General features: G+C 49.7%; 10 protein-coding genes across 10 annotated transcripts; 5 read left to right on the top strand and 5 right to left on the bottom strand.

The window, feature by feature from the left end:
- Positions 1–2144: 2144 nt before the first annotated feature.
- Positions 2145–2941, bottom strand: FPRO_08039 (uncharacterized protein; the record flags this gene model as incomplete). Its single annotated transcript, XM_031233840.1, has 5 exons — positions 2145–2497; positions 2566–2645; positions 2697–2701; positions 2766–2870; positions 2939–2941. 5 exons carry the CDS (start codon positions 2939–2941, stop codon positions 2145–2147), a joined length of 546 nt encoding a protein of 181 aa, XP_031083636.1.
- A 1084-nt stretch (positions 2942–4025) lies between these two features.
- FPRO_08040 (uncharacterized protein) lies at positions 4026–5114 on the top strand (the record flags this gene model as incomplete). The annotated part of the gene is made up of 2 exons (XM_031233838.1): positions 4026–4999; positions 5060–5114. The coding sequence occupies 2 exons, from the start codon at positions 4026–4028 to the stop codon at positions 5112–5114; spliced, it is 1029 nt and encodes a 342-aa protein (XP_031083635.1).
- A 775-nt stretch (positions 5115–5889) lies between these two features.
- On the top strand, positions 5890–6447 carry FPRO_08041 (putative peroxisomal protein POX18; the record flags this gene model as incomplete). Its single annotated transcript, XM_031233837.1, has 3 exons — positions 5890–5905; positions 6017–6217; positions 6284–6447. 3 exons carry the CDS (start codon positions 5890–5892, stop codon positions 6445–6447), a joined length of 381 nt encoding a protein of 126 aa, XP_031083634.1.
- Positions 6448–6653: 206 nt separating this feature from the next.
- FPRO_08042 (putative FMN-dependent 2-nitropropane dioxygenase) lies at positions 6654–7981 on the bottom strand (the record flags this gene model as incomplete). The annotated part of the gene is made up of 6 exons (XM_031233836.1): positions 6654–6762; positions 6810–6989; positions 7041–7126; positions 7176–7204; positions 7259–7795; positions 7858–7981. 6 exons carry the CDS (start codon positions 7979–7981, stop codon positions 6654–6656), a joined length of 1065 nt encoding a protein of 354 aa, XP_031083633.1.
- A 303-nt stretch (positions 7982–8284) lies between these two features.
- On the bottom strand, positions 8285–9504 carry FPRO_08043 (putative potassium channel beta subunit protein; the record flags this gene model as incomplete). Its single annotated transcript, XM_031233835.1, has 4 exons — positions 8285–8851; positions 8910–9110; positions 9179–9333; positions 9387–9504. The coding sequence occupies 4 exons, from the start codon at positions 9502–9504 to the stop codon at positions 8285–8287; spliced, it is 1041 nt and encodes a 346-aa protein (XP_031083632.1).
- Positions 9505–12012: 2508 nt separating this feature from the next.
- FPRO_08044 (uncharacterized protein) lies at positions 12013–12528 on the bottom strand (the record flags this gene model as incomplete). The annotated part of the gene is made up of 2 exons (XM_031233834.1): positions 12013–12179; positions 12486–12528. The coding sequence occupies 2 exons, from the start codon at positions 12526–12528 to the stop codon at positions 12013–12015; spliced, it is 210 nt and encodes a 69-aa protein (XP_031083631.1).
- A 1488-nt stretch (positions 12529–14016) lies between these two features.
- FPRO_08045 (putative casein kinase I cki2) lies at positions 14017–15498 on the top strand (the record flags this gene model as incomplete). The annotated part of the gene is made up of 3 exons (XM_031233833.1): positions 14017–14145; positions 14212–14281; positions 14336–15498. The coding sequence occupies 3 exons, from the start codon at positions 14017–14019 to the stop codon at positions 15496–15498; spliced, it is 1362 nt and encodes a 453-aa protein (XP_031083630.1).
- Positions 15499–16555: 1057 nt separating this feature from the next.
- FPRO_08046 (uncharacterized protein) lies at positions 16556–17646 on the bottom strand (the record flags this gene model as incomplete). Its single annotated transcript, XM_031233832.1, has 3 exons — positions 16556–16705; positions 16766–17071; positions 17146–17646. 3 exons carry the CDS (start codon positions 17644–17646, stop codon positions 16556–16558), a joined length of 957 nt encoding a protein of 318 aa, XP_031083629.1.
- Positions 17647–17908: 262 nt separating this feature from the next.
- FPRO_08047 (putative SWR1-complex protein 4) lies at positions 17909–19789 on the top strand (the record flags this gene model as incomplete). The annotated part of the gene is made up of 1 exon (XM_031233831.1): positions 17909–19789. One exon carries the CDS (start codon positions 17909–17911, stop codon positions 19787–19789), a length of 1881 nt encoding a protein of 626 aa, XP_031083628.1.
- A 3961-nt stretch (positions 19790–23750) lies between these two features.
- FPRO_08048 (uncharacterized protein) lies at positions 23751–24221 on the top strand (the record flags this gene model as incomplete). The annotated part of the gene is made up of 2 exons (XM_031233830.1): positions 23751–23970; positions 24088–24221. The coding sequence occupies 2 exons, from the start codon at positions 23751–23753 to the stop codon at positions 24219–24221; spliced, it is 354 nt and encodes a 117-aa protein (XP_031083627.1).
- Between the last annotated feature and the right edge of the window lie 3215 nt (positions 24222–27436).

The following is a 27436-nucleotide window of genomic DNA, read 5'->3' as shown; positions in this document are numbered from 1 at the left end:
GGGTAGCTCGAAAGTTGGTTGGGTCGGTGTCAGGAACGACTAATGGACTAGCGCAAAGCAAAGGCGACGCCTGGTAGATAAATTGAATCGAACAAAGATATTGGAAAGACCAGCAAATAAAGAGTTGAGAATGCGAAGGGTGAGGTTTGAAAGACCAGAAGGCGTTGACTGACAGAACCAGGCGAGGCTAGAAGGAATTCGAGAATGAGGTGGAATTAAACTTTCGAATAGTGAACTTTCCGCTCCGGAGTGTTTGGGTTGGGGTATGAAATTAATCGAGTCAAGACTGGAAAACAAAACAGGCTGAGTAATGCAGCTAGAAGCGATGACGGAATGATAGATAGAGCTGCTCGCGACCAGAAACCGCACCAAACCGAATTGCTCTTGAGAGCCTGAGCGATCCAGAATGTTGTGGAGGAGCTGTGAGGTTAGTAAGCCCTTGGGGTTCAAGAGAGTGTGTGTTGAGAGCAAGAGAAGGAAGAAATCTTCTCTCTCTGTGACAAATGAACAAGAACGCGATGAAGCAGGATATCAAGACGTTGTATACGTCTGGCTTGCGTGTGGTTGGGGGCCGAAAGCGGTAATCGAGTGGGGCTCTGTGGAACAATTCGAGTGGAGCCTCTGACGGGAGGCTGGGCTTGGGCTGGAAACGGGGAGGCTGGTGCAACTGCTGCAGGGGGTGAATCTACCCCTAGAGCCGCTTATTCGCCAAACACCTCTGGGGGAGTTACAGGGAATCTATGCCCAGATTAACAGGGGAGTTCTAAAGTTTGGGCGCGTCCAGGGGATTGGGTCCTTAGCAGTTGTTGATAGTGACAATTGGATGGCGGATGGCAAGCAGAGACGGTGAGGTCGCGTCATGATAGGGCAAAGCCTACAGGTATCAATGCAATGCTGTCCAAGTCGATGTCTCTTCCGACCTCCCGCTCTCATCCGATTCAGGGGATCATGGATCATTCAGGGACGGAATGACTGAGGTGAAGTGGCTCCCGTGCCTTGGACAATCCAGGAACAGGCACAAAGACGGGCAGACCCAATAGTTCCAACTGAATACGTTACCTAGCTTGCTCGCCTCGCCCAAGGAGAGACCATTCGAGCTGAACTCATGATCCTCCAATGGCTGCACTGCCTTTTACTCATCCACCACACCACATTCGGGAATATGTAGAAAATGGAAATGGTACGCGCGTGTTTGGCGAAGTCATGGTCACAGCCACACAGTTATTGCGTACATCCAATCCTCCAGATACAGACTCCCTCGGACTCCCGATTGCCAAGCTGTAGGCTGACGTTGACGTTCCACTCGCTCGATTCATTCCATATCGTTACATAGTATCCGTAACTTGGATGAACAATGATGAAGGATCTCCTGACATCCCTTGGTTAGGTGCTCAGACCATGATCGGTACGGCCTTGGTTATTTGGTGTTTCCTACCAAGTTCGCTCACCGTATGTATCGTATCGATCTTGCAAATCGAGTAGTCCCGCTCAAGCAAACAGGAACCAACCTCAGAACCTTATGAAAGCACAATCATGCGCTCCAGAGGCCCATCTAGACTGCGGGCCCAAGGGCGAACCGCTGAGGCGCCCTTTAAACCCAAAAGCGGAACCGGGATAATGGGCTGGACGTTGAAAGACCCCTGCTCCTCACGAGCATGTCACTCTTTCATAGTTGTTTCTCGATGTTGGAATAACGGTCCTCAACCTCTTCGAGTCCAATTGGAACAATGTCCCTGGCGAGATCGGCTCTACCGATTGACCCACTGGCTGATGCTACTAACTTAGACTCGGCATCATCCTGTTCCTTGGCTGGCTGAATTTGCTAGAAACAACTTATTTCAGCCTTTCATCATCTTGATACCGGATCGGGTTTGATGTCGCAGAATTTTTGCGGCGTTAGTAGGTACCCTGTTGCCATGGGAGATAACAACATCGTGTCACACCCCTACTGTCTCAAGTATGAACTCTTTCGATACAAGTGTGTAAGAAACAGAATTGGATTAACAACAGTATTGTTAGCGATGATGACGGTGCGGCGCAAATCAACACATACTCAATTCCAAACAGGGAGAAGGAACATCTAGAAAAAATCCAGCACGATTTTGGCGTTGGTAGTTCTATCTCGTTGCTTTCGTATATAATCGCTACCAGTCGCAGCTCTTGGCAAGGAGAGCTGCCAGTTGCTCGAGATGGGCCTTGTCAACCTCGTCAAAACCGTTCAGCTCAGCGCAGTCGATGTCGATGATAGCCACCAGCTTCTTCGAATCATCGTCCTGAGTAACCACAATAGGCACGACGATCTCACTCTTGCTGTCTCCATCACAAGCAATATGTCCCGGAAACTCCTCCACGTCTCGGACTAGCTGTGTCTCTTGGGTCGCTGCCGCTGCTCCGCAAACACCTTTGCCGAACTTGATAGTCTGGCAGGCAACCTTTCCCTGGAAGGGCCCCAGAATGAGCTGCGGATCTTGAGATGATTTGTCAAGGACGTAAAAGCCTGTAGTTGAACACACACAACATGTCGTCGTTACTGGTTGTGTCTGAGACTTGGGGTTTGTGACATACCAGCCCAGTTCACATCCTTGCTCGGTGATTCCAAAGATTTATATGCGTGCCACAATAGGGAAGCAGCATTTGAAAGGTTACTGTTGAACTGTTAACCACGGCCTGAACCAGCGAGCTCTCAATCTCCATACCAGACCTGTTACAAGAATGAGTTAGAGGGTAAGTCCAATAGTTCCGGCGACCGAAATTGTTTGACGAACCCAGTTACGCTGGTCAGTGATCAGGCCCTCGGCCTGCCAGAGCACTTGCTCATAGGCGTCCTCCTTTGTTATGCCGTGGGCAAAATTCGATGCATCAGCGTGAACCTGCAGGAGCAAAATCAGTTTACGATGTGTCCATGCTTGACTTGAAAAAAACTTAAGTGTGAACAAACCATCTTGCCCGTTGAAACTTTCGGATAACTTCCTCCCCACGGGACACTACGGATCAATGCAGGTTTGGAGGGATTCGATAGGATAGATGAATATGTTCTAGAAGAAATTTCGAAGTTGATAATCAGATATTCGGTGGAGTTGAGGGGACTTGATCGCCAGGATGAATTTGATACCCCCCGCTAAAATGTGCGTGTCATTTTAGCGGCTTTGATGCCAGCAATTCAGCCAACAAAATCGCAGTTCAATAACAGGCTTCAAATATATCACCATGTCTGATACGTTCTGTAGCTATATACTCAGATATAAACTCGATGGGTAAAGCCCGATAGACCCAATGGTCAGGTAGTAAGAGGTATGTTGAAAAGTGAAGCTGAAGTTATAATCATTAACGATAGGCATTATGGTAGCTGGTTCAAACTCTCCAACAATACAGGCATCTGCGGGTCCATTGTCTTCTAGGCTCTGATGGAATTATTCGGCTTTCCGAGGGCTTCACTTGAGCCATGCTGGTCGAGGAGATCTGATTTTCCCTTATTCCGAGAAATTTTACTACATTTTCAATATTGTGCGACACCTTCAGGGTAAGGTAGTCTAGTTGTTGAGCTGGGGAAGATGATCCCAAAGCAAAGCCATAAGTGTAAAACGTGTGATGAAAAAGTTAAGAAAGTCATTCACTGACAGTTATTTACCACGCGATGAGAACTATCTTTGGCTAGGAATATATAGTAGGTAGGTTACCTGTGAATTGATATCTACATAAGCTGCACTCATGGGACGAAGGGACGAAGGGACGAAGGGACACAGTTTGAAGACAAAGAAATAGGAGACAGAACCAAATTGGAGTCTACTTATACAATACCAGGACAAAATTACTATTCCTGACTGTGGGCTAGCCAATGAGAAACTGCAGCCAAACTGTCTTTTATGATGATGGTTCCTGAAAATCGATCGGACCTAAGGTAGGTAGGGGAAGAAAGCCAAATTGGCCTGGCCAATGACGCAGTGCATTCTGGAATTTCCGACTCTTGGCCATCAGGGCCCATCCCCAGCATACCTAGACTTGTCTCAACCATAAACTCCTTGACCATGAGCTCTCGAGCAACATGGCGACTCTGTGGGCGCAGTCAAAACACACGCCATTGGCCGCTCTTGGCGACCATCTCCTTTGCACAATCGCCAGCTTTGCTACGAATCCCATCACGTCACATCCACAATGACGGTCCAAAGAGCTTGAATCCGCTGGTCAACCCCCCCGATGTCACGCGACCACCACCGCTGACGCTGCCTCGACGCCGAGACTTTGAGTCACCGATAAAATACTACTTCGAGCTGGGAAAGGGGTATCTAAAATTCTACAAGGGGGGCATAAAAAATGTCTGGACGAGCCGACGTCTCCTCCGCGAGAAGCTTCAGCGAACTCCAGTCGATGACCGGCCCTCGATCTTCAGACCGCACTACGTCCCAAAGACGTTTTCCAGAGCAGATTGGGTTCTTCTCTGGAGGGTACGACATGATATGATCAGACTTCCTCTGTTCGGGCTTATGTTGATTGTCATTGGGGAATTCACTGTTCTGGTTGTTGCCTACGTCGACAGTGTAGTGCCGTACCCTTGCAGGATACCGACGCAGATCTTCACGGCGCTCGAAAAGGCTGAGCAACGTCGCAAGGCTGCTTTCGATGAGTTGGAAGCGAGACATCCTCATGGTGTCCTTAGCCCGCGCGTCACCCAGGCAGTCGCTCGGTCTCACGTCCTCAAGAGCTTGCATCTGAGCGGTGCAATTTGGGATCGCCTAGGCTTCCTACCACCAGGCATGTGGCAGGCCAAGGGACGATATCGTATGGCGTATCTAGAGGGTGACGACAGAAATATCGTCGAGGATGGTGGACCCATGGGACTGCACTACGAGGAACTCAGAATTGCATGCGCAGAACGAGGCATTGACACACTTGGGAAAAGCGAGACTGAGTTGCGGGGGTGGCTCGGCGACTGGCTGCGTTTGACAGCCTCTGACGATATCGATGAAAGGAGACGACGTATGGCAGTGTTGTTCCTGACCAGGTATGTGCATCTCATGAGGGTGCGTCCGTCTTCACTAAGCACGACTAACACTGGAACCAGACCAGAAAATTGGCCTCAGCATAGAGATTTTGGCGTGCCTGAATGGCAACTATAAGATGTAATGTAGCATATGAAGTTAGGAACAATACAGAAGACAAAAGTGAGCAGACAACTGGTGTTCTCGCGTGTGAATATATACCACTCAATCACACACTCTTGAGTGACTGGTCCCAGCTGTTTGGAACGAACGAACGACTTGGTTTGAAACCGCTGACAGTGTCTTAGCTGATGGGGTAGTAGGCAAGTCGGCAATACGCCCATAGCGTATAGTCTAGGGGAAAGGACTATATAGATCTGTATGTAGTATATGGACCTCAAGTATCATTCTGAAAGGCATGTCATGATAAGCTGAGTTTGGATTCCGCTCATGTCAGCCTCATAACCACACGCACGTATTTGAGCCACAGATAGAGTCTAGGTTCCGAGTTGATCGGTCATAACAGGGCTGATCAATGGCTTGGATGGGATTGAATTGGAGAAAAGCACGTGGTCACCTTCTGCCGATGACCGACTCGGCCATTGAGTGTTTCGGAGCTACCCCCGCGTGGAGTCTAAACCGATTGTGTGAAGCGGTTTGTGGGGGAGAAGACATGTGGATGATCTCATGGCAGATCCGCCGAGGTTCACATCACATGCAATATCACTTAACGTTGCAGCGCGCCCCCAGATTCTTTGCAAACTTCAATCCATCCACGACTATCTGTCGCGTTTAAAAACCTCGGTCGAGTCCCCCACGATTTCCTCGTTTTTCTTACCTGGCCACTAGTTTTCTCTATCTCTTTCCATACGGCAATCTCCTGTAAATCTATCCAAAACCTTTAATCGCAGCCATGTCTCTCAAGAACGGTACGTCAGAACAAGCCACCCCATCAAGATCAGCGTTCCGGGAACACAAGCTGCTCCATCTTCCCCAGCTCGTCGCCTCGAAGACCACGGGAAACTGACTGCCAGCCACAGACAAGTTCCCCGCCTCAGCCGCCTTCGACGCCATCCAAGCGGCTATCAACGCCAGCGATGCCGATCGCAAGGATGCCATCAAGCAGGGCAACGGCGTCTACGCCTTCACCCTCAAGAACGCGAGCGGTGATGAGGCCAGCTGGCACATCGACCTCAAGGAAACCGGCAAGGTCGGAACTGGCACCGGCGCAAAGCCTGATGGTACGTCGCGATTCTGGCGCGCTCCGGTGCACTCGGAACATACATGACTGACCTAGATGCCTCCAGTCACACTCATCCTCTCCGAGGAGAACTTTGGCAAGCTCGTCGCTGGCAAGGCCAACGCTCAGCGTCTCTTCATGGGCGGCAAGCTCAAGATTAAGGGCAACGTTATGAAGGCGACCAAGCTTGACCCTGTGCTTAAGAAAGCCCAGGACAAGGCCAAGCTGTAGATGAAGCGTGCTTTTCTGACGTCCGGATAGCATTTTTATTTCTTTTTGTATGATATCAACTTGCTTGTCACTAATCGCTCCGTACCACCTGGATGCGAACGTATAGAGGAGTATTTGCGTCAGTGTCAATTTATCATTTTATACACTGAGACAACCCATATGTCCTCAATTGTCTTGTGGCAAAGATCCCCTTCCAAGTCCCTGTACTAAACGAAACCGGCCGCTCTTTGAAGCTCACGCCGAGCCTGTTCGCGTACTTCACGAACAATCTCTCCTGTAGGCTGGACCTTATGGATAAGCCCAACACCAGTTCCCCTGCTCATCTTAGTTTAAACACACTTTGCAAGGCACAGACTACTCACGCCCAGGTATTAACGAGATAACGAGCCTCCTCCTCTGAGTAATCTTCTTTGAGGCTCCGTTGACATTCTTCCAGGCTTGCTCCCGCGAGGAACTTCTCATGGACAGGGCCAACAATAGCACGTCCGTCGTAGAGGGGCCCCCAAAGAGGACTGTTGACTATTCTGTCATTGAACGTGGACCTGAATCATGTCAACCATAGGCTAATTCCCTGGGTCAGAGCGTAACCATACTTAAAAGTTGACACGCCACCATCCACAGCCTCAAGGACTTTCTTCTTTCGTATCTCAGGATAGTTTGATTCGGGCGCAACAGTGAACTGCAAATTAGCCTGATAGGCAACACGAACCGGCTCAGCTCTCACTTACTTTTGTCCCCATAACAACACCCTCGGCACCTATATCTCATCAGTCTGTCTCTGTAAACCATGGTTTTAACTAATGGTACTCACCCAAAGCCAATGCTCCTGCAACACCTCGCCCATCTGCAATACCTCCTGCAGCCACAATGCTTATTGGTCGGTCAGGAAACTCTCTATCCAGCATATCTCTAACTTCAGGTACCAAGCTCACAATGCCGGACCCTTGACGAAACTGGTGGCCTCCAGCATCTACACCCTGAGTCACGAGCACATCCGCACCGTCTTGTACTGCCTCTCGCGCTGCAGCAACATTGCCGACCTGGACAAACACAATCGGGGGATGACCCAGAGCTTTGAGGCTGGGGATTATCTTGCTATGAGGCCTAAGGTCTCCATCTGGAGCAAACAGCCATATTGCCGCAGGACGATACTTGGCTATAAGAGGCAGAGCCGTCTCCTCAAAGTAGCTCAAGGAGCTATGACTTGTTATGAAGCTAGCCCCGACACGGAGTGGCCCATCAGAGGGCTGATCGGCTTCGAGAAGTTCGCGGGCTTCATCAAAATGGCCAATAAGTCTATTGATGTGCTCCGAGTTTGGTTCAATGTATGCCAGCGAGGGGAGAAATCCTGTCGTCGAATGTCAGGCTAGCTTAGAATGGTATGAATCCCGTATTTTGGAGTGAGAATACCAAGGCCCCCAGCTCTTGTAACCTCAGCCGCCATGAGAGGCGTAGCAATGCCGAGCATGGGCGCATTGCTGATGAGGGGACTCTTCGCCCAAGGGAAACGGTTGAGAAGCTGTGAAGAGCTCATTTCGACAATCCGATACAGTGATGTAAACTCGAGCTTTCAGATTCGGTGACAATTGGGTTATGTACACGGAGGGTTCCAGCTACAACTCATCCTCAGCAGAGAATCGAGATGTAACCTCGGCTGACGCTGATTTGTCATATCCCGTGAGTTGGTATTGTTCGATCTCTTTGCCGTTACGTACATACATACATACAAACAAAGATAGACTCGGCCGAGATTTAACCATTTCTTATGAGCAATAATATGTTCCAATTTGTGAGTACGGCCATCGCGTGTATTACCGCCATGGCCAAGTCGAGTTATCTAATACCGCTCCACAACCTCAGGTGGTTTGTTGTTGAGAATCATATCAATCTCCTTCAAAATCTCCGGTGTCAACTTTTTGACAACAGCCACAGCTCTGACGTTCTCATACACCTGCTTAGGACTGCTAGCACCCGTTATAGCAGAGCTGACATTCTTATTGCTTAGTACCCAGGCTAAGGCGAGTTGACTCTGTTTGAGACCAAGTCTGTCCGCAATAGGCTTCAGTTGGTTGACCTGCTCAATAATAGCCATCCAGGTATCTTTCCCTGTTTGCTTCCAGAAACCATTGACCCACTTGATCTCTTCGTTGGCGAAGCGAGAGTCACCAGGAATGCCGTCACTGTATTTTCCAGACAGGATACCTTGACGCATAGGTGAGAATACAGTCAGACCGAGGCCAACTTCACGATACAAGTGGGCATATTCCTGCTCTACCTTGACTCGATCCAGCATGTTATAAGCGGGTTGCTCCATAATTGGGCCTATCAGACCCAGTTTGTCTGCATATCGCCACGCCTGTGCGATCTCATCGGCATTCCACATCGAAGTTCCCCAGTAGAACGTCTGTCAGCTAAGTCAGTCCGCGAGATACAGTCACCACAGGTGAAGTGGTCAGGTTTACCTGTCCTTGATCTATAATGTGATTGAACGCACGAACGATCTCTTCCATGGGCGTTCGACGATCAGGCCTGTGCGCGTATATGAGATCGACATACTCGAGATCCAACCGCTTGAGAGCACCGTTAATCCCCTCGACAATGTGCTTTCTCGAAAGTCCCTTGTTGTTGACCGGTTTGTCTCCAAAGGCTCCTCCCCAGTAGAGCTATATAGGATTTCTTAGCATCGTTACATGATGAACCGTGCATCTGTAGCACAAGTATGGCGGGTTACCTTGGTAGAGACTACCAGATCATTTCGTTTCCAATCGAACTTCTTGATAGCCTCGCCCATGACAATCTCGGATTCACCATTGGAGTATTCTTCGGCACAGTCAAAGAAGTTGACACCGCAGTCATAGGCGGCCTTCATGCATTCAAAGGTGCGTTCTGTAGAGCTAGTCAGTCAATACCTCCTTGAGTCTGTCCCTTTGAATACTAACCTTTATCGATGTGGCCACCGTGTGTCAGCCATCCTCCGAGAGAGATTGCAGACACCTGAAGACCTGAGCGGCCCAGGAAGCGATACTCCATCTCGGGGGTGTCTTCTGGCTTAGCCATTGCCGTGACCATGACTCGATAGTTAGGCTCTAAAGGGAAGGGCTGGTTGTGGTATACAGTGATAGTGCTGCAGTTTTCTGTGTCAGTGCAAGCTCACCTTGTCTTTGGCGGGATTTAGAGCTTTTTGTCATGTCATCAGTAATCAAGCTACAACCCTTTGAGGTAGACCGATAATTACTGCCGAGTGTCCTTCCTATTTCTGAAAGTTGTCTCACGCAGAGTATCTTTCACTAGGTATGGGTTCTTTTTGATCGTTGATTATGAACTCGATTCCATAGAGTTAGAGCCAATACCTCGAAGCATGTAACAACAAACAACACACACAGCATTTCCTCAACAATTAAGACCGCTGATGCATGATCTCATCCTCTTAACAATACATATATTAGCTTCTTATAACGTTAGGCGTCGCGGTTATCTCATGCCAATTAACCAGTGCTCACCCTAGTTACCCTGTACCACCAAAATACCTGCCATTATCACGACGGCAATAGACATCCTCTGCTACTAATGTATGGGTAGCCGAGAACTTACCCAGTGGCTTGGGCATTGGCATAGAACGGAGTTTATTACATCCGAAATACGTGGTCTAGAACCTGATGCCAGACCAAATGTTATTTCGTGAAACCCAGCTCTTACACGACAAGTTAAGAGCTCCCACTAAACTTCATGGATTGACTCGGCAATACCACGAACCGAGGTCACATCCATGGTCATGCTTTGACTCGATGGCAGTGGTCGATGAGACAGACGATACAGTTTATGGCATACGAATGCCTCGAGCACACCTAAGGCGACCACGGAAATCAGGCAAATAAAGATTTATACTGGCAAGAATGAATGAATTTACCATGTTCGAGATTGTCATTAGCTGATCTTGAGCTGGAAGTACGAACGAGAGTGAACATCTAGCTTCTAATTGGATCAAACCGAATTTATACATGTCTTGTTAGCGCTAGGCTGGCATTTCGGAGATTTCGCAGGGAAGAGGAAACCAAATCTCCGAGTGACGAGTGACACGCCTGTTTCTCGCAGAGAGAGGATCATAATAACTAGATCGCTGGAAACAGGGAACATCACATATGACGAGAGTCTCAATTTCAAAACCCAGATTCTGCATTATGTGTGGAATGCCAATGCCACACAGAGTACCTAGGACCAAGTTTGGCATTCAAACATCAGTAGATAGGCATGAAGTACTTACTGACGTCGTGACACTGACCAGGCAACGGCCTCAAGAGGCGAACCCAGCTTCAAGCACGTAACACGATGTGGTTCATGTTGCGGTCCGCAAGCTGGCAAACTGGCCATGTTACGATGTAGCATGCCATCTGCCCAAACATAGCAAGAGTATTTGGTTAGTTGAAATCACAAGTCAAGGCGACGAAGAGGGCATTGCCACTGAGGTTTCACGTAAAGCAGTTGTGACTAGAACATAATTCACTCGACTGAGCGCCCAGGCGCCCAAGGGTGTGGCGAAAATTTACGCGTGCAGCGATTGTGTGCTGGCAACTGTGGCGAGTGTTGACTCGTAAGGAACCTGCAATTATTGAAAAATTACGGAGTACAGATACAGCTGACAGAAGACAACAGCTCGATAGCGCAACAAGGGACACACAACACAGGAGAAAAGGGATGTGGATGTAATTATGTTGAGATCCGAGTTGACGAGGACAGGTCGACAGGGCATAACAAGGGAAGAATTAGAGCCGCTTCTAGCGGGGACCCCTGGTCAAGATATCTCTCTTCTGGGCCAGTTGCTCTACTGGGACTGGGGTAGCTTAGCAAACCTGCATTATGTATCCGTATTTTGTGGTGACTTATTGGATAGGTTAGTAGGTATTTAATCTCACGGTTGTGACGGGCTTGCTCGAGAATCACTTGGTAGGACGGGGACACAAAGCCCAGAGCACCAATCTACTGCAGAATGCCCCAGAAATACATTGTATACAAAATCTATTGCTTCGTATACGATAAATAAAGTGAGGCAAAAGAAGACTGGAAATAAGGATTGGAATTTGGACCGGATGGATGGGCAACGGAACTATTCCACCATGAGCCAAGTGCCATGGGTCAGTCTAGTGATGGACGGGCGCTAGCAACGTCTGAACTCTTGGTGTGGTTTGTTGCGTCCCAGCATGGATACATGCTTTTCTTTAAAATGTACACTAACAATACCCTTTGGCAGGGAGAACGGTCGAATGAATCGCTAGACTGGACTGTAACAGCAGGAGAGAAGAATCTCAAACGAACGACCGATTCCGAAGCTTGAACCTTGATATCCACTACCTAGGCACATAGTCGAGGATGTCGGATCTTGCGGTCAGTATAAGCGCGGCATTTTGTTGATGCGATGCAACGAGGAGTATTGCCTTGTGTTGTACATACACGAAATAGTGCCAAGCACACACGTAGAAGCACATGTCCATATGTACGCATACACAAGGATGCACAAGCTCCCCATGCACAAGCCGTCGATCTATTTGCTATGTCGAAATTGGACTTCGTTTATTGACCGGCCGCAGGGTCTTGAGTGACAAAGGCCAGAAGCAGTTTCTCGCCGACAAGAACCTTGAATCCCAACATCCAAACCCATGTCGATAAAATCACAGACCAGATGGCCAATGTTAAAGCAAGGTACCAGGCAGTACTTGACCCGAGGCTGGGAAATTGCCCTTGGGCCAAGGTAGAGTTTTGTACCCGGCTCTGCCGTTGGGGCATCCCGAGTACTCCACTGTCTAGTGGCCAGCGCCGAGTCAAGTCCTTTCATTCATTCTCCTGCAAGAGCACAGACGGACGCCCGGAGCGGTAGGGAGTTGTACGGGACGAATGTCGTGATGATACACACCGCAAGGCCTTTGCTGTTCCAAGAGCGCACGGTGTAAATGATTCGGTGATCAGTCCTCAAGACATCTCTATCAAGGCCTCATTGAAGCATCTGCTTCAGAAGTGAAGACGCATGAGCTTGAACAACTACTCACCGACATCTTGACGTCGACGGCTGCGTGCCATTCCCATTGGCATTGTGCAGGTGATGTCTTCAAGGCGCCGCTGGCAATAGACTTTTCATGCCTATTGTCTCTTGACCTGCGACTCGAGGTAGGATTGGATGCGACTATCGTTGCTTTTCCTTGCTTGGGAGCGAAACAATACCATTGAGTCAAGGGAAGGGAACTAGAGCTGCAAGAGACACTCACGGGAAGGGTTAGTTGCTTTAGACAACTCCCAAATCAAGCCGCAATGCACAGTGTTATTCAGTACCTACTGTTAAAGAGTTTAAGGATAATACCTACCTATGTATATATTCTACTCTATGATCCTTGACTTTTATATGGGCTGGAGCCCAGACGATGTTCACAGTGCTGAACCTTGAGCCTTAAACAACGGACACTCCTTACCTACTGAATCCGGCTGGTCTTGGTCTGGCCTAGACCCTCTGGAAGTCGGGGCTGGCAGCCAAATTGATTGTCGACTCCCTGGTTGGCGAATGCTTTCAGGCCCCTTCGCTTGTTTCTGTAGCGTTTCCATGCCTGTGGCTGGGGGCCGGGGGCTCCCTAGCAGTGGAGTTGTCGCTGATTTCTTTGAGGTGAGGTGCCTGGGCTAGCCCGGCCTGGCGTTGGATTGGATGGCCTGGGCTTCTCGTTGGCTCAGGTCAGGTCAGGTCCGCGCTTGGGGCCTGGGGGCAGGTGCTTCTACTCTCTCCCCGTCCCAGTCCCATCTCTTGCTTCTCTTCCCCTTTCTCAAACTTGATCTCCCCATCAACGTTACCGACATCGCCTTCGATCTCTCTTGGGGCTTTCCCCTTCGACCGCCTTTCCTTTCGACTGGAATCGATCGCCTCTGAGCTGCCTGGTTCTATTCTTTTTTGGCATCTCTTCTTTTAATTGAGGTGAGTCAATTTGATTTTGACTTCGATTTACTGGAGGTGGTCTGTTCAGCGTTGTTGTGGTCCCTCCGACAGGGAGACAGCTCCCGAGCCGTGGATATCGGGTTGGTTGCAGCACTTTGCCAATTCTTTCTGGCCAAACCGTTGCATTCCAACTCTTTCAGCATACTTACAGAGTATGCAACGCTTCACCGGCCTCATTTCTTATACATTGCGTCTAAAAGGATCTTCTCGGCGGCGCCTTTAGGAGGGTTCTACTACGGCTGGCGGCTGTGCCCTTGGACTGGAGGTGTCTATTTTACCGCGCCTCCAATCAACATCCCGGTACCATGCCAACAGGACGGCCCAACTTGGTCAATTCATCGCCTCATCCTTCAGTCACCCAACCGCGAGCAGCGCCACAGCTTCAGCTTCTTTTCCTTCTTCATTCACTCGCGTGCATGCTGCATCGCCATCATTCAGTTGCATCAAAACTAACTCCTGCGTCGCGCCCCTTCTTAGGCATCGTTTTATTGCACCAGTTTCGACATTCAGCACGAGTTACGCCCTTATCCAAACGACCGACCCTCCTGCATCAGTCTCGATATATTTGCAACGGTGGTCCCCTGACTGCCTTCGCCGCCTAAATGGCTTCGTCATCATCCAACGTGGTCGGTGTTCACTACCGAGTTGGCAAGAAAATTGGAGAGGGATCTTTTGGTGTTATTTTTGAAGGCACCAATTTACTCAACAATCAACAAGTCGCTATCAAGTTTGTTAGTACAGCAGTAGCCCGGCGTTTCTGCGCTGCCATGGTGTTGGATTTTCTGACATTGCATTAGGAACCTCGCAAGAGTGATGCCCCCCAACTGCGAGATGAGTACCGGACTTATAAGATCCTTGTGGGCTGCCGTGAGAAGACCCGTTCCAAAACAAAGCAGTTCGCATGTGCTAATACAGATTCAGCCGGTATTCCAAATGTTTACTACTTCGGCCAGGAGGGTCTCCACAATATTCTCGTGATCGACTTACTCGGTCCTTCCCTTGAGGATCTTTTTGATCACTGTGGCCGAAGGTTCTCCATCAAGACGGTTGTCATGGTTGCCAAGCAAATGCTTTCGAGGGTTCAGACCATTCACGAGAAGAATCTCATTTACCGCGATATCAAGCCCGACAACTTCCTCATTGGCCGCCCTGGCACCAAAGCTTCTAGCGTGATTCATGTGGTTGACTTCGGCATGGCCAAGCAGTACCGTGACCCGAAGACGAAGCAACATATCCCATACCGCGAGCGAAAGTCCCTTTCTGGAACTGCACGATACATGAGTATCAACACCCATCTTGGCCGTGAGCAGTCCCGCCGAGACGATCTCGAAGCTCTTGGTCATGTCTTCTTGTACTTTCTTCGAGGTGGTCTTCCTTGGCAGGGATTGAAGGCGGCCACCAACAAGCAGAAATATGAGAAGATTGGTGAGAAGAAGCAGACAACTGCTATCAAGGATCTCTGTGAGGGTTTCCCTGAGGAATTCTCTAAATATTTGACGTATGTCCGAAATCTTGGCTTTGAGGATACTCCTGACTACGATTATCTCCGGGAGCTCTTCACACAGGCTCTTAAGAACACTGGCGAGGTTGAGGATGGCGAGTATGACTGGATGAAAATTTCTAAGGATTCGGGAAAGGGATGGGATTCGAAGAACCACAGCGGCGCGTACCTCCACAACCCCAATGTGCGGCCTGGCCCCTCTCAGATGGAGCTGCACAGCGGCCACCGTCCCGGGAATACCACCTCTCACCAACAAGCACAAAACCTTACTGTCGGCCGTTTAAACGCCGCGCAACCCCCTCCTCCGTCTCCGATCAAGCAGATGGGCAAGCAGAGAGATCGGCCAAGCGCCCCCGGCGCCTTGTCAGCGCAGAGGGGGAGCGGGGTTGGGGGTCTTCGGGACATGGCCACGCCCACTGGCTCGACCCAGGCTCAGTTCCAGAACAGTGCCCAGAACCTGCCTCAGCAGCCGAGGACGTCCCAGCAAGGCCAGGCGACTCAGACCGCCCAGGCTAGTGGCCAACAGGCCAATCCTCAGCCCAGTGGCTTCCAGAAGCTGATGAAGACCCTATGCTGTGGGTAAGCCTATTCTGGTATACAGCTAAGAATTTTCTTTGTTTCTTCATTGCTGCGGCGTTGTGCATCAGGACCTGTATTACGTCGACAGACTCCGGTTCAAGAGGATTACCCAATTTATTTAGAACCGGGTCGCGGTTGATGGTTGAATTGCCCAATTCAAGCTCAGTCTAGTTTATAGATGGATGAGGTGGTGGATGCATAGGCACAGTAGAGCTCACCTCGATCGAGTTGGTTCGAGTCACAGACGAAGTCTAGGTCTTTCGCCCATGCATCTTGGTCACCTTCAGAAGCGCTCCGTTTTCGAACACGAACCCATCATCTCGGCATTATAGAGCCCTTGGCCGCCTACGAACAGTTCTTGGCAGTCGATATACTTGCATGACACCCCTTGGAGCGGAAGCAGATCTCGTTTGGGACTACGGCGGAGGGCACTCCTTTCTCTTGTCTGACAAACCATTACGAAATATACTAAAACCACGTTTAATCTTCAGCGCAGCGCAGCAAGGCGCAAGGAGACGGTGCAGGGCAGCATTTTTGGGTTTGTTTGGGTTGTTTCTTCTCTTTTTTCTTATGACGCTGTCCATAATAACTTTGTGTAATCGCACACGAGACGAAAGCCATTGCCGGTGTGCCTGATGGCACTCAGTCTTGCCTGGTGTAGATGGAGAGATCAGCTAGCGTGGGGATGAGTTTGAGGTTTACAGGCTTGGTGATTTGTTGTGAAACGAAGATAGAGCACTATAGGGAGTTCTCGTTCTTTTGGCAATTTTATAATGGGAAAAGAAAAAGGCGTCGCCATATTTATCACAATCCTTAGCCACCCTTTTGAGTATGCATTTAGGTAAACGATATAGTAAACATCATCATGTGCATGTAACATTACACGGTCATCATCATTGAATGATGACCTCCCGCCGCAGCTTGAAAGCCCAACGATCTCTTTTATCCTTTTCCGGTACGCAATCCATCGACACCCAACCCAATAAACGACATATTGACTGTTTCTGGACTCCTGAAGTCCGAGATTCAACTCGCAAACAAAAAATGATCGACCAATCACTCTAGGTGAGCTTCTGCTTGATGAAGAATGACCGAAGGTGCGAAAGCTGCCAGGTGCAGGTGATGCCAAGCACGATGAGCTGGATAATGATCCATCGAATGACACGGGCGTTTGTAGACTCGGATTGATCTCTGAACTCGGCCTCTCGTTCCTGTGCACACATAGTCAGCTTTCTGGTCTCATAAAAAGACATGTTTACGGTGGCACATACACGCTGGAATACTTGTTCTCTGCGGATATCAGCAAGACGAGCGTTGAGGTCCTTGACACGTGATGTGATATCCTGGATCTTTCCCTTATCGCTGCTCTCGATTTGGTTGGTCTCACCAATGACCAAGTCGAGAGTCAACTTGATGCCGCCATTGGGGTTCTTGGCGGAGAGCCACGAAGTGCGGCCAGAGCTGGACGAAGGGGTGAAGCAGATCTTGTGGTCGCCAGCATCAGCGGCGGAGAAGGTAAAGCGGCCAGAAGCAGCGCCGCGCTGAGAAACGACACGGTGATCGTTATCGAATATTTCCTGTTACCTATTCTTAGTAAAAGCCCGAGAGACAGTGCAATATGCTTGTGGACAGCTGTCCATGAAAAACATACGTCGACGTTGATGTAGATGCTGATACCGTCATGCTTTACCCAAGCTGATACTCGGTCATCCCACTCCTCAGCAGTGTAATGTCCAACGACGAGTGTATCCTTGGGCAACTCCTCGTAGAAACATCTGGGGGTTGTGCCGTCGATGAAGAAGTGCAGCGCATTCGCAGCGGCGCTGAGCGACAGGAGAGGAAGTAGGAATTTCATGATGGCGACAGCGACAGCACTGATGTCCTTGAGGAATTGCACGGGTCGTTGATAGGTAGGCACTTGAAGGAAAGCGTCGTTGATGGGAACAAAGAACGATCTGATAATGTGACAAAGTCCAATGCTTGAAGTTGTTGTAATTGGTTCCCCCTTTGGCTCTGGCTTCGACGTTGGCGCCCGCGAAGCTGCCACGTTCAATGATCGGCTTTGGGCCAGGGGTGATCTAGCACTGTCACGTGCCGATAACTCAGCCCGTTCCAGATTCCCGTCCCAGGCAAAGATGGCGCTTGCTACCATGTAATCCCCAGTAGTTACTCCGTGCTCCGAACTAATTCAAGTCAACCCCAAATTTTCAGACGCGTCAACGAGCATCAGCGGTTCGATCTCAACGAAGAGCATCAATAAACGAAATACGGACTGATGAATAATTGTTAGGAGTGGACCCCGTGCTTGAATTTGATGACATTGGTGATGGAAGCTCGAATTTAACGGATTATTGGATCAGTTACACTTGTCCTTCTTGCTTTTCGACAACCTACGTCCAAGACAAACCTCCACGATGACCTCTTCCGACGTTCGCGATGTGCTAAACCTGGGTGATGGCGTATCAGGCCTGAGGCCGAGCAAGAAGCAAAAGATTGCTGCACCAAGGCCAAACTTGAAGGGTTTGGCTCGTGAGGTACACAATCTGGGGGGCGACAACCCCATTGCTATTGTCCCTGAAGCTACACATTTCAAGAAGCGACGCTTTGCAAGTCGCAAACCTGCAGCGAGATGGGAGATGCGATCTTTCAAAAATTCGGCGCGTACCGATTCAGAGTTTACTTTGCGGCACTGGAGGAGGAAGGATGAGAAGCAAGATGATAGTGACGTATCACCAGAACAAACGAGTCAAGGAGAACAGCCACAACTACTCAGAGATGGAACGGAGAACTCTGCGTTTGCAAAATACAACGTGCAGGTCTCAGTCCCGCAGTATAGCGAAGATCAGTACCAGCAATCATTACAACACAATGACTGGACCAAGGAGGAAACGGATTATTTGCTCGAGTTGGCGCGTGACTTTGACCTTCGATGGCCTCTGATCTGGGATCGCTACGAATGGAACCCTCCCGCGACGAACGGAGAGGCTGATGCCGACGGCGATGAGAGCAAGGCCATCGTTCCAGCAACACGGCCGCGTTCTCTGGAAGACCTCAAGGCAAGATACTACGAAGTTGCTTCCAAGATGATGGCAGCGCAAAAGCCTGTGCAGTACATGACGCAGCCGGAATTCTCTCTCCATGAACTCATGGCGCATTTCAATCCGCAGCAAGAGAAATTAAGAAAGGAGTTTGCGCTCAACGCCTTGACCCGGTCACGCGAAGAAGCCCGTGAAGAGGAATCGCTATTGCTGGAAATTAAGCGCATTCTGGCACGTAGTGAGCGTTTCAACGAAGAGCGTCGCGAGTTGTATAATCGCCTCGATTATCCTCGAGCGGACACTGACATAAATGCCTTCAAATCTTCTGCTGGCTTGCAGAACCTCCTTCAGAACCTAATGACCGCCGACAAGTCCAAGAAGCGCAAGTCGTTGATGCCTGGCGATGGTACCAGCCCTTCTGGCACCGCACCACCGCAGACAGCGGCTGCTGCATCTTCGGCCGCTACCGCTGCCGCTGCGGCGCAAGAAGCTGGGAGGCGGGAAAGCACAGCTGCGTCCACGGGGCCTCGTGATTCTACTGGACCTGCCGCTACACCGACAGCTTCGAACAACAAAAAGGGCCAGCAACAGCAACAACAGGAGCGCCGTAAGCTCTCAACACAGGAGGAGCTACTGTACGGTGTGACACATCATGATCGATTGGGCTCTGGACCGACATTCCGAACCGAGAGAATCAATAAGCTGTTCTCACACAAGTCTAATCAACAACAGAACCGCATCACAAATGTTCTCAACGAACTGGATGTTCCTAACAAACTTGCCATGCCCACCGCGGCTACGACACATCAGTACGAACAGCTCCTTGCGGCTGTCAATAGTCTGCTTGATGCCCGCAAGGTATCGGACAAGCTTGATGCTGAGATCAAAGTTGAGCAGGCCAAAAAAGCAGAACGGGAAAAGGCTATGACCCCCCCTGAATCTGAGTCTACAGTCGAAAAGGACAAGACAGACCAGGACCCAGGGACCGGCAACGACTCAGAGGCAGGAGCCGCTACTGGAGCGACCGCCGGGAAAGTAGATGGCGACGTCACATCTGCACCTGGAGATACAAGCAAGGATATCTCAGAAATGACAGCCCCTACTATTGAGGCCTCGGACGCCTCGAGCAAGGAAACAGAACTGCTCAATGAAATCGACAAGAACGGGCGTCCTGGTAGCAGCGGTGCCGCGCATAAGAGAAGTGCCAGCGTTCTGAGTAGTGTCAGCGACAAGAGCAATAAAAGACAGAAGAAGTAGGGCAATGTACATGTATCCTCGAAGTACCACGGTACATGACTCTACGCGCCAGTGACTTGCTGCACGCGACCTGCTGCAGGTAACGTCCTTGCAGGGACACAGGCATCTCTGCACCGACCTGATGGGTAGATCTGCCAGGGCCGGCAGTTGTTGGTTCGAGATATGTCAAACCATGGACAAGGGCTCCGGCGAAACAGGGTTGTACCTAATTTTGGATGTGTACCTGAGAAGGGAGAGGTCTAGAGGCCAGGACGTCATACAAACCATCCCTTCAGCATATCTTTGTCACGGTGGACCGCCGCCTGTGGAGCTAAGCTGTGTGACTGTTCAAGACATTGCATAACCCATAGTCCAGACGTGCCTCTTTTAAGGAAGGACCTGGGGTGTAGGCATATGGGCGTCTCGACCACGTGGGGGAGGAATGATACTGCATCAGCACATTGTGTTTGCAAACAAGTGCTCCTACAAAGGACGGACTTGAAACGGCCAGGGATCCGCGCCATTATAGCATACTGCGAGGGATGCAATGGGCGCTAGGAAAACATGATAAACAGTAGGAATGAGGTCGTGTTGAAGAACATGCATCTCATCGGCGGCTACAGTGAGGCTGCATCCTAATTTAGCAACCTGCTCCTATAATTATAACTCCAGCTCCCTGGAAAGCGACCCGTGTCCCTGGTAAAAGATGACCCCTAGAGCAGATACGATACATGAACGACCAGGGCGTGTAGGCCATCTAATGCCTCGGGCCCGCATGACTTAGATACGATTTGCTTGCCGTCGACCCTCGACTTGCCTAAACGGGCCCTGGAGCACCAATCGAGTGGCTCAGATCGACCGAGATAGTGCTGCCGCTCCTCTGCAACCTGGTTCTTTGGCGCCGGAGACAAGTAGATGATGATGATGACGGGGTGTGCCCCCTGAAAAGGAGAGTGTGCATGGCCTCTAGATCACAGGAACCTCGTCGAACAAGGGCCAGCGCTTGCGAAAGATGAAGTCATCTCGGGCCAGACGCCCAGTATTATACTTGCATGCTGCATGTTGTGGTCGGCGTCTATGGTCCAAGAATAGACCCAACTCATGGCATCCCAACCTGCAGGTATGATGATTCGCATCAAAGTATCTGATCTAAGATTAGATTGACCCTTGTTAAGCGCCAAGATCTTGGTGATTCTGGAAAACTGTGAGATAGGATGCGACGCAAGGCCGGCGCTTAGCTGGCGGCTAGTTGTGGACGTATGAAGCATTATTGGACACTGAGCACGTGGAGTTAGCACAAAGTCGCTGTCGATGTATTTTTAGATGAAACAAGTGTTGTATAATTAGAAGCTCACTTGTCGGGATATCTTAAATGGTTCATGACTTGCTTCATGGTGTTGAGGCTCTTTGAGTGACGTCTTCAGCATCTATCTATATAACACATGATTGGCTGCTGTAATATGCTGGTTCCTCATGGTGCAGCCTGTCCTGGAAGCAGGGTCTCCGATAAGTACGGAAGACCCAGGCAATTTGAACATACCTATAGTTCAGAGGTACTATAGGGCTGATGTACGTGCCTCTGTACTCCTGATGGCGCTGGAGCACGCCCAGGTATCAAGTCGAGAAGAGACAAGAAGACCCAACAAAAATCAGCGTTAGTCCGAGGGTTGTCTTGGAGTGCGGGTAGCCTCCACAGCCTACTGAATGTTGTCTCGTTTCTCTATGCCGTTCCAACAAGGATAAATCGATGCATTTGGATATGAGGCGAGAGCAGCATCACTTCATATGCACTGCCGCGGCACGATGCTATGGAGGACAACGCAGAAGACATTATTTGGTGTACTATAGTGGTAGAGTGGCAGAGTGGCAGAGTGGCATATTCCAAGATAAGGCATCGTAAAGGCCACATCCCATCCAACAAATCCATCGCTAGCAAACCATTCAAGGCTATCCATAAAGCTGGCAAAGCATTGCGTGAAAGAAGAATTTGGCTTCGCCTTGTTGGTCTTCCGGGATCTCATACATAGTATGCCGTGGACTGTTTGCGGCTTGGCTTCACGTGTACACACAATCACGCCACGCTTGATCATGATAGCTACTTCAATTGCACATCTTCCGCGGACGCCGGCGGTAATCTCGAGGATGTCTGTGCCATAATAACAACGCGCATAAGCACAAAGCGGAGAGACATGTTGAAACCAACAGCCAGGGTCGAGTTTCCTAAATTTTGACTCGAGCTCATGAGTAATCTCCTACTTGGGTACTGTTGATGGACTAAGATGCAACTCGGCAGTCGACTACACTTCGGCAGCCTTTAGAACCACCTTGGCAACGGGAACAGCCCTAGTGCTCGCTATGTTCCGTGCTGGTTACATAAAAAAAGAGAACATGCCGCCCACAATGCTATCTTTCTAGTCACAGGTTGAGCATATTACCCGCAAGGGTAGTATTCGGACCTGCTGACGGAGTTATTTTTGCCATGCAACGAATGCCCTTTGGCCTTATCGTGGTGATCAACCACTGGACCTCCGCATGTCGAGATGCTATTTGACTGTTACCAGCCTGCTCTGATCATGGATCAGATTGGCTGAATTACCTCGAAGCTGTTTCTCATCACGAGAGAAACTGCGCGAAAAGATGTGACCTGGAGTGAACACCTTGCTGATTGTCGGAGGTTTGCCAAACCCCCTGTCAATGGGGTGAAGTAGGTGTGTGGAATACGCTGCCAGAATCAGCCCTCCGCTTCCCCGCGCTTTCATTTTCGAAAGTTGCAGCACCGCTGTGGTGAGTGAGGTCGCAACCAACGCGGCGGTGTGCCTACGAGAACACAGAGTGCAGTAATATAGACCTGGCTATTACCTGCTTGGCCATGGGTTTGGAGATAGAGGCGCTAAAACTCCATCATTCCGTTCTTGGGGCATTAGCTGTCTGCTGTGACAATTTTAGTCACGACGGGCCAACCCCATGTCTTCAATAATGAACCAATCACAGGTAGGAGCCGGCTTGTTTCCATCACAGTGAACAAGGAATAGCTGATAGCGTCTCTAGCCATTGGCGGCACAGGAGTCAAAACGCACAATAGGTGAGTTAGATACTGCAGCTAGACTGAGGCGTGGCAAGCACTGATTTAGATCTGGCCCCAAGCGAAATGTGATGCATGCACCGAAAGGTCAGGCAGGGAGTTTAGCATTGTTGGTTAATGATGTTCTGCTGGCGGAGAGCAACAAAGACAAGAATAGGAACATCGGCAATCGATGAGCCAATCAAACTCTTCTAGTCTGGGGCGTTATGCCATTAACCATGACGTGAAATGTGACCGGGCATTCGAACTCAACTAACGGCACGCAGACATTGAAATGTGACAGAGTCCAGGGCCCATGCTGGCTCACCAGCTGAGACTGAGCATGATTTTCAAGAATGGGCTGTTTTGAGGGATGCATGCCGGTGCCCTTTTGCGCTTAAGATATTTTTGGTGCTGCTTCAGTTGGGCTGGAATCAAGTTGCGTGGCCACTCATCGCTGACGGAACACCGGCGTACAATATCCGGCTGAGCAACTCTCTTAGACATTCAGGAAAGGCCCCAGTATCGAATAGGATTATGAGCGTTGGATGAGGCCGCCAAACAAGGGTGACCTCCTGCCTCCCCACACAAATGTATTAACTGTCGAAGTGATTTGAGCTAGATGCAGGACCAGCCTCAATTATGCCAGGAACGAGCTGGGATATGATACTGGCATATCCCACAATAAATACGTACCTTCGAGCTGTCATTTCGCGTCTCAGTAAGTAGATTATTTCATATGAAAAGCTCAATAAACTGTTTGGCTCGCGCATGTCATTCCCAAGCATCAATCGGCTCACACAGGTTGAGGGTGCCCAAACTCTGTCCAGTGAATTGAAGACTGGGCCAAATCCTGGCACAGCCGCGGACGGCGGCGATTGTCCGCACGAGACAGGTCTTAGCGTGTTAGACGCGGCGTTAATGGTTCTGTCTCGCCTAAGGTGCCTGGACGGCCACATCCTTGCAAATGCCCTGATCTGGTTCCCGATAGAAGCTGCTCATTGGCTATTGGGGCGAGGAGGCGCACAGTCCCGACACCACATCCGCCGACATGCGGTGGATGGTAGGATAAAGATTTGTGGTTGGTTCGGGAGACACAGTTCGCTTTTCGAAGCCGGTGTTGTTCAAAGTCCAGCGATGTGTAAGGCCTCTCTGATCTCTCGCCAGGCGAAAGTGGCCGTGAGAGAGGACAAACAAGTCCCCCACAGATTCAGGAGACTGGAAAGCCGTGATGTAGCGACAAACTCGACTTTTACAGTTACCGTATTGAAGCTGAAGTTCAGTTGGACGAGAAGTGGAGTAGCATCTGGTGTGGTTGCCAGTGCCGCGGCAAGAGCGAACGGGGCGCCGGTATTCTCCACCCAGCCGTATCGCAGGCAAGGGACCCGTTAGGTTAGGTTTCCAAGGCTAACCTCAAGAGTATTAGCGGTGTCACCCAGTTAGGTTGGCAGTTCGTCGTCGTTTTGAGACTGTACTGTACGAGAAAAGCAGGTGCCAGTTCCTCCTACCACCACGCAGGTAAGTAGGAAGTTTGTATACATCGAAATTCGCAAAAGGTTAACTTGTGTTCTATAGATAGGTAATTTAGCTTAGCGAGAGCATAGTAGAACCAACTTAGTAAGATAGAGAGAAAGAAAGAATATCATACCAAACTTGACGACGAGAAATTTTTTACATGTATTCTGTGTAATCTCCAGGCACAAGATGCGTACATCACTAACATATTGTATATGACTTCATCAGAAATTCTACGTTTTCCCAGAACAATACTCGAAGGTACAGCACTCATAGAGATATCTCATACAATAGAACCTGGTCAAGAAAGCGAGATTACATCAATAGATAATCAATGATATGCGCTAAAGGACAGCTCCTGTGGGCACGAGGGATTTAGGAGGACAGCCAGCAGCTCTAGTTTGCTCGGTTAGGCTTGTTTGGAGAGTCGCGCGACTAGGTTGGCGTCAGTTACAGGATTACAGGAGTCGGACACGAAGTTGTATCTTGCTAGGCTTGTATCCCTCCCTATTTCTTTCTGGAGTTGATCTCTTTGGAGGTATACAAGGGTCGCCCATTGGATCCGGGAGTATTACCCCAAGGGCGATCCTGGTGCGGGTACTGTACACGCTTGGGGCTGTTGCCGCGTAGGAAGCATCTTACTGGGCTGTTATTGAGTCGTGCGTATCCTTTTGAGGTGAGGTTAAGTGTTTCTGTCAGAGATCGGCTGGCGGCGGATGGCATTCCTTGTTTTGAACTCAAGTTCTGGGGTTTGGCGGCGCCGCCGACAGTGTTATGGGTGGTGATGATGATAATGGAGCGGGAAGAAAAAGCTTGTGAAAGGCACATCGCGAGGTGGAGTGTCATGCCAAGAGGCGTAAATTTAGGTGATTGATGTGCAGTGGCAGTGGATGGATGCTCGTGGCACAGTCTTCTGAGTGCTATCATTGTCGCGCGTGAGATAGACGAGATGACTCAGATAATTGAAACGACCAACAACTAATAACTAACCGGGGATAATTCTCAGAACGATAGATTCAGGTGTCGAAGGACATATAACAGTCATCTTTCATTTGTGCCATATGCTCTTGACTTTGTCTCGTCTAGTGCGCTTTAACAAATCGGCATTGCTTGCGTTAATGCTATCCTCAAGGTACGATATTGCGCTTTTCAAAGCCGCCCAACCTGAAGAAAGACCGCGGCAGAGCAACGTGCGGTGCGGTCCTTGATCCGCACCCGAGGGTGTCTGGCTAAACGCACAACGTACTAAGCGTAGAGGAGCCTGTTAGCGGCCCTTGTCACTTGTCGACTCTAGTCTCTAGGCGGTCGAGGGCGGCGCCGTCGTCGCCCAGCCAGTCGCGCGGCCCAGTGAAGTGTGAGCGCGCCAGAAGGATCAATAACGCAAGAAGAGTGCAGGGCGTGAGAGTTGAGTTGATGAGATGTAAATGAATGGGTGGACTCTGAGGATGCTGAACGCTCTGCATACATGCAGGCGATACGCCAACGCAAGCGATAAATAATACCAGTTGCAGTGAAGAATGAAACAGGAAGTGCAAATAGTTGATCGGAAATCACGGTGGTGTTTGAGGGCGGAGAGATTCCGTACTCAGGACTTTACATACTTGTGTGTGTTGGTTGATATGGATGAACAGACATAGAGTACGGGTCTGTCTCATCCAGGGTTATGGCTGGAGATGGTTTTCCAACATTTGGATCCATCATAAAAATCCCCATCTAATTCTGGGCGCCGGAGGCAATAATTGATTTGCCAGGAGGATCGTCCTCGACCGGGTAGTGACGTGATATGCCCGATCAAAATTGGGGATAGCATTGCGTATCGGGCTGAATTCGAGGTTGAGAATGAGGTTGAGGTTGCTCAGACCCTTTAAAGCGAGAAGAGCCATTCCTCCACAACGAGACAGACCAGGGTACGCACTTTACCGTACTCTGCAGTTCCGGCGCAGGTACCTTTGGGGCCGTAGGTACTTAAGGTCTCACCTATAGACGAGGTACCCGATGATGCCGACCGCACCCAGTAGGCGAGTGACGCCGTGGGAAGCGCCACGCCGCCGCGACTTCGGAGAAGTGCTCTTGCGGTTGGAAACTCAAGCACACAAAGAAGTTATAAATGATTGGTGGTTTTATTTATTTATGCGTTTATTTATTTTTAAAATTTTAAAGAATGGCTTTGTTGGTAGATACGAGTTTTAGATGTCTTGGCTAGAAATGAGAAGCACTGGCTGTCTGCCTCTCTCAGTCCACCATAGATCCTCATCCTACTAGAGATCATGTTAGCCGCATCGAAACCTGCTCCATCCACTCATTCGGTAAAAGACCACCCTAGCCAACTGATGAGCCCTTGGATGGAGGATACTGCACATCACTGTACATAGTTTTTAGTTCAAGTGGCTGTTGGTAGCTATCCTGCTATACGACCACCATCAAAGTCCATCAATCACCAGCAGCACCAGAGGCAACAATACAAACACCAGCACCATCACTAAAAGGCTAACAATCCAATTACATACACTACTACTACAGTACTACTACCAACCGCGCGCCCCGGCTACTGTAACTTAGCTTGCCCTCCCACGTCTCCTCCACTCTTCTTTATGGGTCCATTTCCTCGTCCAAGGGTCCCCCCTGGCCCCTAGTCTCCTGATTCACCCACCCCCTAATTAGTGAGGGTGAGGTGTGAGGATTCGAGGTGTGAGATGTTGTGCTTTTTCTTCTTACAGCGAAAGTTCTGTTTCGAGTCTCAAACTCCACAAGGCTCTCCCAAGTTACCTCACTGCACTTCAATTCATATAACCTCAATTCAATTGAAGAGAGTCGACCTGTTATCCTCTTCTCTAGTGATGAACTAGTCGATCGATGTGGCTAACACGAGATGAAACAAGTTTGGGGTTTTGGTGTTACTCGAATCTATAGTAAACCTCTCTGTCTGTTTGTCCCTTGCTTGCCTGGCCATGCTTCCAAGACTGTCAGTCACCGTTTAATGTCCCTGCCATTGCCGCCGTCTCTCTTTAGCTTGACCTGACCTGACTTGACTTGACATGACTTCGACTTGAGCCTGGCTTCCATTCTAGCTTTCGTCTCCTCGTGTTGCTGGC

Source organism: Fusarium proliferatum (genome assembly GCF_900067095.1).
Source record: "Fusarium proliferatum ET1 genome assembly, contig: FPRO_scaffold007, whole genome shotgun sequence".
NCBI classification, from domain to species: Eukaryota; Fungi; Ascomycota; class Sordariomycetes; order Hypocreales; family Nectriaceae; genus Fusarium; species Fusarium proliferatum.
This window is presented reverse-complemented; position numbering and strand designations above follow the sequence as displayed.